Genomic DNA, 12711 nt, shown 5'->3' on the forward strand with positions numbered 1-12711 from the left:
TCTTTGAGCTGCGGCTTCATATTTCTATGGATGTGAAGGGGATACTGGGCTTTCCCCGCACCGTGCACAGGGGGCACAAGCCCACCCTTCACCCCACGCATCCCCAGGGAGGGGATCTCTCCTCTCCTGTACCAGTGGAGGAGGAAGACTGGAAGCAATTTGGAAAATGGACTGTAACTTACCATGCACACATAGTGAAGGAGAGGCCAGGAAAAAAACAAAACAACACTTCCCCTCCCTCCCGCCAAACCTAGAAGAAGCTTTTTCCAACACAAGGCGCAGATTCGACGCCAACAAAACATTTTGTGGATTCCAGACTGCTCACGCCAAAAAACCAAATGGGGAAATAGAAGTCAGAGGAAAGAGAATTTCTCCCTGGCAGTTTTGATCACTTTTTTTGATTTTTATTTAAATGCATTTAAGATGTCCTTCCACTGAAAGGTCTCTGACTTGAAAGAAAACATCGCCTCTCAGGCTGAACAATTTATTTAGTTTGTCCAAAATTTTTTTCTTTACTCTTTTTTTTTTTTACCCGATATTTTTTAATTGCTTTGAGTAAGAACAAAACTTTCTTCTCCAGTTTTTTCCAAACTACTTAAAAAAGGGAATTATTCACACAGCTCTGTATACACTGCTCTGCACAATGGACCCACCAGTCTCCACAAGAGCCTGTACTCTTATTTATTAGCATTTACATCACAGTTTTGATGTTTCCCAAAAACAATGCGTCCTTTTGCTTGAAATTCTGTAAGGTTTCAGAAAACTCCTTCCTTCCCTCAGTACTGCTGGTGTTAAATCTGTCATGGGAAAAGCTGCAGGTGGAGTTAAACCACCTGTATGTGTCCCCTTACTGCAGAGGGGCTTCTGCTATAGCCCAGGACCTCGTTCTGTGCCACCCACCTGCTGATGGTGGGGCAATGGGGGCTGCAGCGCTTCTCCCACATGCTCGCTGACTCTCTGAAATCAGTGAGGCAGCTTTTCCTCTCTTGTTGACGAAGACAGGCCAGTGTGTTCAGGGGATGAGTCAGAACAGACACCACATTTTCACTCCCAGGGGTGTCTGGACTTCATAACAACCTTTTCCTTTGGGGGGAACAAAAAGCGCATTAATCTAGAGTGGTACAGGAGCCAAGACTGAAGAAAACCAGGCTGCAGCCCAGGCCTGCTTGCTCCGTGTGGCAAAGTTGGGCAGCTCCACATGCCTGCATGCTCACTGCCTTCACTGCTGCTCAAATCCACCTCCTGGGCTGCAGAAACCTGCTGTCACCTGGGGAGATGTGCACAGATCCAGCCCACTGCTGCATCCTGGAAAAGGTGGAGCACCGCTGCTTTCACCCAAAGAAGGGGGTGATGGAAGCGTTAAACTACATTTCCATGGATGCTTAGAAAACTTAGAAAAAAGAGAAAAAAGCCAGAGACAGTGATGTTTGAGATGAGGGAAAAAGCTACTGTAAACACTTGCTATTCATTTGCTGCATCAGCTCTTCGCTATGAGCCACATTTGATCAGAACAGCAGTTATAGCTCAGTTATATATTAGTTATACAGTTAAATAATGCCTTACTTAACATTTCCGCCCGCTCCCTATTTTCTCAAGCCTTGGGCGCATGCACTTCCACCTCCCTGGCCCATCACGTTGTTCAGAGTCTCATTTCAAGCAAGCACACTTACTTGTACTTGAAGCCTGCAGACTGGGTTTGTAATCGCTTCCAGAAACCACCATTGTTTTCCATCAAAGCCAAAGGAACAAGATCCCGAGGCTGAGCGGCTTCTTCCCTGCCCCACTCAGCCAAGACAGCTGTCATGTTTAGTGCCATTGCTCCATTCCTGCGTATTGCAGCCGCCGTAAAACAAAGCTCAGGCGGCCTCAGACAGAAGTGAGCGCCAGGGTACGGATCATAAAAGCAATTACCAGCACGGCAGGGGAAATATGGGCAGGAGGAAGCCAGGAGCACCAGGGAGAGGCTGATTTTGGGAGATGGGGTGTAGTGAGCAGCAGTTTGGAGAGTCACGGGATGCCCTGGCTGCACACAGAACCCACACTTGGCCTCACCATGGCCAAAACCAAGTCAGTGCCAGGCACCCTGTACTATTAATTTCTAGTGGAAACGCTGTTCAAAGCAGTGCAAGGTAATGGCTATGCAGGAAGAAGCTCAGGTGTCTGGGGGCGCGCGGCTGGGGGCAGCAGTGCCCCAGCTCCCTTTACAGCTGTGGGGGAGATTCAGGCAACACCAACCAAACACAAACGCTCCACGGCTTGCCAGCCGGTGGCTCCCATGGACCCAGCACCCAGGTCTCTGCCACCTGGGAAGGGAGCTCAGACACCACCCCGAGGTGTCCATCTCAAACCACATCCCGACAGCAGTGCCCGGTCCGTCGTGCACATCAGCGTGAATGATGCCTACAGCCACGGTGTCCGAGAGCCTCAGCTCTCCATCCATCCCCAGCAGGCAGAGGAGCTGGAACGGATAATCTGGAAGCATCAATTTGAATTAGTTTGTGCTGTCAGCAGGACTAGCACAGTAACACCAAAATAACCAGCAAAGGGCACAGGTGAGGGAGGAGCTGGTGTTCTGTGTCAGGTCTCACCTACATCCATGCCACCAGACAAGGCACCAGCTTCAGCCAGGATCTTACCCACACCGGCCATGCGGGTGGTAGGAGCACATCTCCGTAACCTCAAGAACAGGGGGGAGGGAGGGATGTCACTATGACGAACGTGTGCTGGAGGCCTTTTGCTGCCACTATGGAAACAGCCCTGGGGTTTGTGAAAACTTGTCGACAATTTTTGTGAAGACGTTTTGCACTCATCTATTAGGTCTCAGAAAACGAAGAGAAATTGAGCACAGAACTGAAGCTGGTATTAGTAAGTGGGATTAATGTCGTTAAAGAATGGGAGGCATCAAACCACTCTAAAGGGTGCCTTAAAGTGTTGGCTTCATAATGTCAAAAACAGCTGCAGGCACATCACTCGAGGGGAAAGAAAAAAAGCAGAGAAGGATGAGTGATAGAGAGTGCTGAGAACAGGAGGTCAGAGGCCACAAAAGCTAGCATTGCCAAACTGGAAAAAAATGTTTGCTGAGAGATGAGCACAGATAGCTCTGGACAGAAAAAAGATGGGGGGGGGGGGGAGAGGAGGAGAAGGCAATGTGAGCAAACGCAACAGAGAAGGTAAAATTTCTGAGGGACACAGGCCATAGCTAATACTGTCCCACTATGGATGAGAAAGAGCTTGTGAAGAGGATGAGCAGGGAAGTTGGTGGAACTTTGTTTTTGCCTGTGGCACTGTTTCCGGACCGTCTGCTTCTGGAGATGAGTCCAGTTCGGTGGGTCGATGTCCGCCACTTGTTCCTCCACACCTCCTGGGTTTCTGCTCAGTCACCCTTCCCGCAGCTTCTGGCAGAAACTGGTTCCAGCTGAGAGGCCCTCAAGCACCTACCGTCTGTGTTTCCCAGACCAGGATGGTTAGTCATGTATTGTCACCCTGTCCTGGATTTCCAGCCACGGCCTGTCTTACCTGCGTCTGACAGGGCAGGAAGGCAGGAGGACACAAGCCCGGGGTGGCTGGGCAAGAGCTGCCAGAAAGGCTGCAAATGACTGCCAGAGCACAGAGTCTTTTGTCCTTACCTCCAAGGTCCCCCCATCACCTGGCAAGCACCAAGCTAAAAGCTCCTCTGGGGAGCTCCTGTGACAGACCCCAGCATCAACCCAGCCAGGTGCAGGGGGGATGGAGACGCATCCTTCTAGGAGCGTTTTTGTTCCCTCCAACCCTGGCAGCCTAGAATGACCCCAGCCACCCTCAGCACCGCAGTCCCCTCCTGCTGTGGCCGTCACTTCCCAGCACTTGCATGTAGAAAACAAGAAGTTCTCAAAAACCCACCCAAAACAAGAAAGGCTTCACCTAACTCTCTCCCTTCCCAGGGAAAGAATCTGAGGCAGACGCTGGTAATGCCACGCAATGACAGAGATACCTCTCAAGCAGGAAAAACATTGCACAAGAGGATGAGAAATTCACCAAGCAAAAGTGGGATGCCAGAGTCCAGACGAGCTATCAAGCACGCCTTTTAATCAAGTATTGCCCCATCTTGGCCAGCTTAGCTGCTTAGCGTTCATTTGGTAGAAATGCCAGTAGGATGAAAGACACAAATAAGGTCCACCTGGGCAAGGGGGGATGGGGTGGGGGATCAAACAACATTTGCTTTCATGTATTTTAAATCAATTTTCCCCAAGTTCATTGGTAATGTCTCACAAGTCATAAAGCAAAAGACACGTCCCAGTTATCTGCATGCTGTTGATGCATTTTGTTTCCTTTGGTTTTCAATTCATTTGCTCATCAGACTGGTTTCATTTTGTGGTTTTTATGAATTAGCATAGTTAATGTTGTTAACAAATTTTTAACCTGAATTCCTACTTCAGTAAGATGAAATAGAGATTTGACCCATTTCCCAGACTTGGGGCAAACTGCTTTGTAAGGCTTTAACACCTTTATACCCACAGTGAATTTCAGAAAATAACCCCTGAACAACGTCGTAATAGAAAACTTACTTTAATTTTTTGATGCGGTTGCATACCTGTAGGTAATAATGCCATGATTTAAATAATTATTTTGGCAATTGACTTAGCACATAAATTGGCTACAACACTTTGTACCTCTAAAGCTACACCACAGGCACACACAGGCAAGATTAAGCTGAAAGTTTCCTGAGAAGCTTCTTAGCTGGAAGAATAAAACCAAACACCACCCCCAAACTCTGAAGGCTCAACGGAGACCCATCTTGTGCATGGTGGCCCTTCCCCCCCCGCCCCGAGTGAGCACCCTCCCATCCTCAGCAGGACATCACCCACCTCTCTGCTTCCCGTCAGGAATTGCCAAGATGGGTCTGAAGGGTTTAAGGCCTTCCACTCAGTAAATAAATAAACAAATGAATAAATAATTTCAACATTATTCTACCCAGAAGTACCCAAACCCTTTTTTCTTACCTTACATTTTCCTTAGGTAAGATTTATTTTGCAGAAAAGCAGCATTCTCAGTACAAAGTCATAGGCATGCAATTTTCCCCACCCCACCCCCACCCCGGAGAGCAGGATGTTTGGGTTCACTTTATCATCATTATGTGCCTTAATTCTGCCCCTTCACCCCCATAACAGGTACTCTTCACATTTCAAAGACAGCTGAAAGCATTTAAATGGCTTGGGAACACGACGGTGACCTGTGCAAGTTCTTCATCTGGCCTTCACAAACCAGGTAACGGTGGTGCTGCTCACCTTCAGCACTGCTCTTCAGGGATGAGCTGCAGCTCAGGAGAGTGCAGTTTCTCAGTGCAGAGAAACCCTATTTTCAGTTGGACTTACAGAAGCGGGACGGCAATGCGCAGGTTTCCTTAGATCCACCAGACAACTGGATGTTGCTGCTTCAAGCACCCACCACGTAGCTGGGGCCAACAAAGAGCAGACCCGGCAGGCTGGGGCATCAGAAAACTTCCCTCAGCCACGATGGCAGCATGTTGTCTCCACATCCATGAGAGCTGCCAGGTAGGTCAGTGCAACACCTTTAAAATACAGCTCAGAGCAAAGTTGTCCCCAGTTTGTTACAAAGTAAAATCGCTGGTGGGGGGAGGTAGGGGGAGGTGGGTGTCAGTGGTCTCATTTTCTCCTCACTGAATTTAGCAAAGGGTTTCCAACAACAAGAATTATGGAGACAAACTCTTTTATTTTTAAAACTAAGACAGTTTTGTGTCAATCAGATAAAAGGAAATTGTTTATTTCTCAATTCAGCCAAACTGGGGAAGAGAGGAGGAGCCCTTCCCCTACGAAAAACCCAGCCTTGGTGAGCATTCCCTGGGGCTGAAGCCAGGTTGCTGCCATCACCTTCATTCTCTTCACAAAGGGTCAACACCTCAAATCTTGGGAAAACTCTCACTAAACAGAGCCATGGCTTCATTTTACCTGGCTGGGGAAGCCCACTCCAGCAGTTGTCCCCTCAGTTCACCACCCTCCACTGCGGCTACAAGGCTCTGCAAAACTGGTTCACCCAAATGACCAGAGCACCCAAACCAAACCCACCCCCGAAGGCGTGTTGCCTCTCAGCCTGGTTTTTCTTCCACAGCTTGTTCTGACCTTGAACAGGAGGGCAGGGAAAGAGGGTGACAAAGCATAGCCCAGGAGCAGGAAAGTGGCACATACCAATGAAAACCAGTTAAATCCATCGCTAGAGATCACTATTTTGCAAGCAGCAGCACCTGCCTTATCTTAGTAAGGCTCTCCGTTCCATGCCAGTTATTCCCTGTTGCAATCAGGTATTAAAAATGCATTCCCCTTTGGTGGATGATCGGTGTTAATCAAGATGCCAGCCAGAAAATTCACCTATAGCTTTGCATTTCCTTTACTTTCTGATGTTCTCAAATCTGAGACAGAAAAGGGTGGTGTTTAGTATTACAGAACGCAACAGACCTCTTCAGATATTGAAAACAAGGAGCTGCAAATAGAGACTGGGAAGTATGTGCAGTCTAGTCCATTACAAATACAATACAGCCCATTCACTCCCAGTTGGTCAAGCTCGTTGTGAACTGTGTGCCTTCAAACATCCTATTAATGCTTCTGGACCCACCAGCATCACTCATACTTGTAATTGCATTAATCATGAATTATTCCTGTATCAAGTAATTTTGATATAAACAGGAAAGAACTGTCAGACAAATAGGAGACGCTACGAGCACATTATGTGTTACCTGAAAGGAATGAAGAAATTCCTATCAATATCATGAGAAAACTGAAAAAGAAAGCAGGTGCCTCGTCAATGGCTGGCTGCTATACTTCGGAAATCCACAGGTACATTAGCTTTTAAAAATTATTCCTATGAAGCATTAGAACTGTTATCTCCTGCCTAAGCACTGGGCTTCGGAGGCTGCCCTTCGATGGAGCCACTGCTCAGTCCGAGGTTGCACAGTGTGGGGGATGAGTACGTTGGATAACGGCCAACACGTGAAATCTTTCTCTGAGGTAACACGGGCAATCTCCATTTCCTTCCCCTTCTGTCATTTCCAGTAGTAAGTCCTGGATCTCTCCCTGCTGCGGGCACACATGTTGTCACGCAACTGGTCTTTATGGACCATGACAAAGGAGCTTCTCTTAGCAACACCGCTGCGCCAGCACGCGCCTTCTGCACACCAAGGCAAGGCGTGCCAAGACTTTTCTGATGGCAGCAGATGTCCCTAAGTAGGCAAACGATTTGAACTCTCATTAGCTAAGATACACAAATAGCTACCTTTAAGATCAAAACCTGCTCTTGGAGACAACTGAGGAGAACAGAAAGGTCCACCTAACCACACAAAATCCAAAGCTACAAATTAAGAAAATCAGCACTCCAGGGCTTCAGTACAGAGCTGCAAGCCAAGCTGAAGTTGGAGAGAAATCCCAAGCCCTCTATTGCTCCTTTTCTCTCTAACAACAGGGAAGTTGTTGAAAAAGATGCAGCCTTAGAGGCTGGCAGAGGCCAAACTCTTCTCGTGCAGTTTGCAGACGGGATGGACACAACCCTCTACTTACCCTCCAAGAAACACCAGGCTCTCTGGAGTGCTTCAACACGGCTATACTTCTCTATTTTCCCATCTTCTTGGGAAGAAAGCAACGTTGCTTACCATGTAAAGGGAAGGAAAAGACTCGTAGGCATCAAAGTTGAAAAAGAACCATGAGATCATACTGCTTTGTGTGGGAGACCCACGTGGCTAGACTCCCCTTGAAGGTTTTAAACAGCAGACACCCAGAAAAAACGTCAATCAAAAGCACTAAAATTAGAACTAACATATTCTGACAGTTGCAGCTGATCTTGCAAGAAGACAAAGGCGGTGCTACTGTTTGTCTTTGAAGTTGTGAGCAGCAGAACAAAGGATGAGTGCAAGTTTTCTGCTTTGTACCACCTCAGCGACCTCCATTTCTGTAGGATGCTGGTTTGGCCATTCCTGATCAAAAATAATCCAGTCTCAAATGCATGGATATGCAAAAAAGCTAATTTGTGTAGAAGCTCCTCAAAACCAAATGAAGCACACACCAGCTTCACCCTTGACTTACAATGGCAGCTAGACTTCTTTGACCCAAGAGCAGGACAAAAGCGATGTTAAAATATGCACAGCTCAAGCAACAGTTACACACAATGCTACCGCGTCACTCAGCCCATTCTTGCCCTACAAAATCCTTCTAAAACAAGAAGGTTAAACCTGCATTCAAACAGCCCTGGAATTGCTTCTCCCAGCAGTGGAACAAACTGATGCGAAGCAGCCCAGAATGTCAGCATTGAGCATTTCCCATTCTGCAGAAAGCAAAAGAAACAGACAGTAACAAGATTCCCTTCACAGTTTACTCGGGGAAGGAGAGCACAGGTCTCTGCATCGAATTAATGCTGGTTCTGGTGTTTTAACAATAACTTTCTAACCCTTTCAATTTAACCTACGAAAATAAACTCTGAAAAACCTCTCCTTATATGCAGTATCCTGAGTGGACTTTAAGAGGAGGAAAGTTTAACTTGAAGAGTTCACTGCTGCTGCTGCCATCATCCAGTTCCCGCTTTGAAAAAGCGGGATGTATAATGGTAGTAAAAGAGAAGGATTAAGGGAAGAACTGCAACAAAACACAGCTGGTGACCAATGTCAAATTTCACTTGGAAACGTTGCAAAATCAGATCCAATATGTGGTTTTATCACATATTCTAAAACCTGTGATGCCTGCAGCACCATCTTACCAGAGGCTGATCAAAGTGCTCGAAGGCAAGAGATGAGAGAAAGGAAAAGGACATGCAAGGAAGCAGGAATGCAAACCTAATCTTTTCTCGCTTCGATCCAGTCCAACCAGATCCAGCAGGATCAGAGGTGTCATGGCATCCTGAATTCCCAGGAGACTAGAGGAGTCAAAGCCGGCTCCTCCACCGTACATGGCCACCCCTCCCCACCTCTATCTGATGAGACACAGTGAGACCTCACGGGTTTATTCAAGACACAAATAGGTGTACTGGGGGTCACGAGCTATTCATCCAGCCATCACATCAAGAGAACGTATTAGCAGTACACAGCTTGCCACAGAGAATCTGCAACAAATGAAATTTATGTTGAACTGCAAAATATTCCTGAAATATTGAACTGTTGCTCACCCGTAAGAGAACTCTGGCGTAATCTTCAGATTGTAGCAAAGAGGAAAAAGTTTATACCTCTGTTAAGAGTGTTGTACATGCTTTATGGCATTTAAGATATCCCTATAGTTGTTTCCTCCTAGAATTTCTTCTTATTTTGCACTGAAAAGATCAAATTTTTGTAGTTTTCTATCTTTGAGTGGTTCACTGTTTTGCAATGATGCATTAAAAATGCACACAATTATTTCAGTGTAGGTGATCTCACACACATTGTTACATATGAGAAACCACAGGAGGGGACAGAACTACATTTTGTTATACATCGCTGCCTTAGTTTAAGCAACTGCATCCATACACAAATGCCTAAATATGTAGCCTAGTTATTGGAGGAGCAGCTCTTCTGCAAGTCCATGGATGCTGTTGGTATCTCACAACTCTGAAAAATCAGACCACTTATTACTTGTAATAAATTTACTAATGTGTGTACACTTAGCTGTAAAGTAGTTTGAAAACTGAGAACCATTACCTGTAATTAAAGAAAACCAAAGCAAGCCCCGACCAGTACATTTTCTTGTTATATTAGCAAAATCATCTCTATAGGGCGAGAAAGGAGAAAACAAAGCGAGTCTTTTATTGTAATGCTCTGCAGTTAAGCAGAACAAATGCGTATCTTGTACTACTCTTAAAAAAGAAAGATCACTGTTGGATTAATAAATCTAAATGCAACATCTGCAAGAGCAAGTTGCCAGAACTGAGTTAGATATAAGTGGCAGCTAGAAATTAAAACCCAAATACAGCTATACTGTTAACTGTATTTCAACACAACAACAACAACAGTAGAATAGCTTATTCTCTACCCTAGCCTTCATGTTTTGATTTCTACATCACTACAGCAATTTAATGAGAAAGCTAGTTTCACTAATTTAAATTAAAGGCTAATTTTACCAGACCATTGTATAGACAGAATACAGATGGTAGTATTTAGAAAGCTGGAGACTGGTGTCTGCACATAGAAATTTAATTAAAAAATGAGTTTATATCAATTGTTTTTATTAGATATCAGAAGTTTACAAAGTGGAATTAAGAAATAAAGTTACAGAATGGAATTAACTTGAGCTCATTCTTGGTTGTGAGGTGTTTTTTTTTTCTTTAAGGTCATCATCATTTTTACACAGGATGTCATCAGCAATAAATTCTAGACTGTCTAAAACACAGCCCCACTATTTCCCCATTCAATATTTCATAATTTATCACAAACCTAAGATTGTTCTAAACATTTTTAAACAAGTATTTAATTAACTACTCTATTAGGCCCTTTATATATTTTGATTTTTTTTTAATTTGTACACAATACATATTTGTAAAAAGCACTTAAGGATTCCATATTGCAATTTTTTTGTAGCTTTCAAAACTAGGAATAAATAGATTGTTCCCATGACAAGATGAAATCCACTATTCAGTATACCACATCTTGTCTTTTCCATACCTCACATCTAAGCATAAAATTTTCTAGCAGGAATATTGTTTTAAAACACTAATTCCCCATCATTTTAATGCACATCAATTTATGACTGCAAGAGCTTCTACTTCCTGACAAGCACAGGTTTAACTTCATTCTATATTTTGCTACAGTCTACTAAGTACCACCTCAGCATATGCTTAATTTACATTTTCTTCTCCACACCTTGTAAGACAGTCTGAAGACAGGTTATGTCTGGCAGGCAAGGATGCAACTGCACTGGTTTCTGTTAGGAAGCCCCATTTCCAACACACACATTCACCCTTCTTTCTCCTTCCTGCCTCACAGCCAAATCAGTGATAAAATAAAGGTTCCAACATCTAACATTAAGGTCACTAAGAAATAAAAGACTGTAAGGGATGGGGGAAGCATATGCAATGTAACAAGTCGCTACAAGATTTCTGCTCTGTAAAGATGAAATAGCAGTAAGAAATGGCTGAGCCAGAAAGCTGCACAAGGAAACAAATATGCTGAAACAAAACATCAGCAGTCTTAAGGCAACCTTCATCCAAATCAGCATTGTGATTACTTGTGTATCTGAAAAGAAATCCTTTAGTGTACTTAAGTATGTTGATACAAATGATGTTATGAACCATATCGATCCTACAAAAGTAACAAAAAAAAAAAAAAAAGACAAAAGACAGACATGAGTACGTTTCCTGTTGAAAGAAATTCGTTTTTACTTACATTTGTAAAATGAACAGTAGTTAAATTCTTAAAGAAAACTGACCAGCACTTCCAAGAACTGGAGTTCACAACTAATAATCCAGGATAATTAGTCTGATTTTAAAACACCTGAGAGCTCCCACTGACCTCATATAGGAAATGCAAACTAACTGGAGCACAAGCACGCTTTACACTGTCTTAATTTTGTGCACAAACACGGATCAAAGCTATTACTGTCAAGTCAATTAAAGAGTCAATACAAGAGTTGAGCTAGACGATGGTCCCTTTCAAATGAACTATTCTATTCTGAGTTACGAACTATTATTACTTTCAAAATAGTGACAGCAAATCACTTCCATAATGGAATTTTTGTTTCAATTGTAAGAAAAGAAATAAACTATGTAAGGGAAAAGGCAAAAAAGATATTCTAAGGAAGGTGAGCTATCAGCTACAGATTTATCTGTTAAAAGATCTACTGTCTATCTACCGTAAGAGGTCTACAAAGCTCAAACCCCAATTCATTCTTTTCTCCCTGAAGATGATTCAATGGCAGGACCCACGATACTAAATCCCTACAAAGGCTTTAACTGATGGTTAATATATTGTAATATTTTTACTAACCTGTATAGATGTCATGACCCCATTAGCAAGTACAGAAAGTTTTCCGGCCACCGATCTGACTCCTTGTTTAAACTGAGCTATATCAGGAGCTGAAGGCAAGACATTTGTAATATTGTAGCTTCCTAAAAGGAGAACACACACAAGGAGGAAACATAATTTTATATTAAAAGCAGCCTTTTTTCCCCCCTGAAATACAATATACTACTAGGACTACTAAATTCCAATGTCTGATCGACACTGTAAAAAACACTAGGCATAAATCTCAAATTTCTTAAATGCATCTTCCTTTTAATTGCTTGTAATTCCACCCAGAATATCATCTTCTACACTTTGTATTCCCAGCTGAGCAATTAAAAATATATTCTAATACATTAATAATTAGAATAATATATTATTTATTCTGCATTTTCAATCTGCTGCAATGTTATTTGCCTTGTATGCTGAACAGCTGTTACTACTTTGCAATTTGAAGATGAATGTACTTCAGTGACAGCTGAAGTGATGAACCCAACTTGTGTGCATGCATAGGTGTGTTTTACATGCTGTATATATAGACATATTTTGCATTACTAAATCTTGAGGCTTGGAAAATTCTATAGAAATGATAGTAAAGGTAAGTAAGTTTTGAAAGTCTGAAACAAAGCTGACAATCCCGCCTTCCTTAAGGCCACTGAAGTTCAGCCAGTGTTAGCTCTACTGCTGTTACGGAAAGTATAAGCCTAAAGATAACAGAAATTAAAGATGTTTCAAAACTAACTGTGTGATAAGTACTAACATGTTAACAAACA

At 43.5% G+C, this 12711-nt stretch overlaps 1 protein-coding gene across 1 annotated transcript in view; it reads right to left on the reverse strand.

The window, feature by feature from the left end:
• Positions 1-10119: 10119 nt before the first annotated feature.
• Positions 10120-12711, reverse strand: part of ARFGAP3 (ADP ribosylation factor GTPase activating protein 3) — a 35904-nt gene continuing 33312 nt past the window's right edge. The window contains exons 15-16 of the mRNA XM_037388114.1: positions 11924-12045; positions 10120-11239 (exon numbers count right to left, since the gene is read on the reverse strand). Coding sequence (XP_037244011.1) covers positions 11222-11239; positions 11924-12045 — 140 coding nt within the window. The 3' untranslated portion in view covers positions 10120-11221. The remainder of the gene's footprint in view (positions 11240-11923; positions 12046-12711) is intronic.

Source organism: Falco rusticolus, chromosome 5 (assembly GCF_015220075.1).
Source record: "Falco rusticolus isolate bFalRus1 chromosome 5, bFalRus1.pri, whole genome shotgun sequence".
NCBI classification, from domain to species: domain Eukaryota; kingdom Metazoa; phylum Chordata; class Aves; order Falconiformes; family Falconidae; genus Falco; species Falco rusticolus.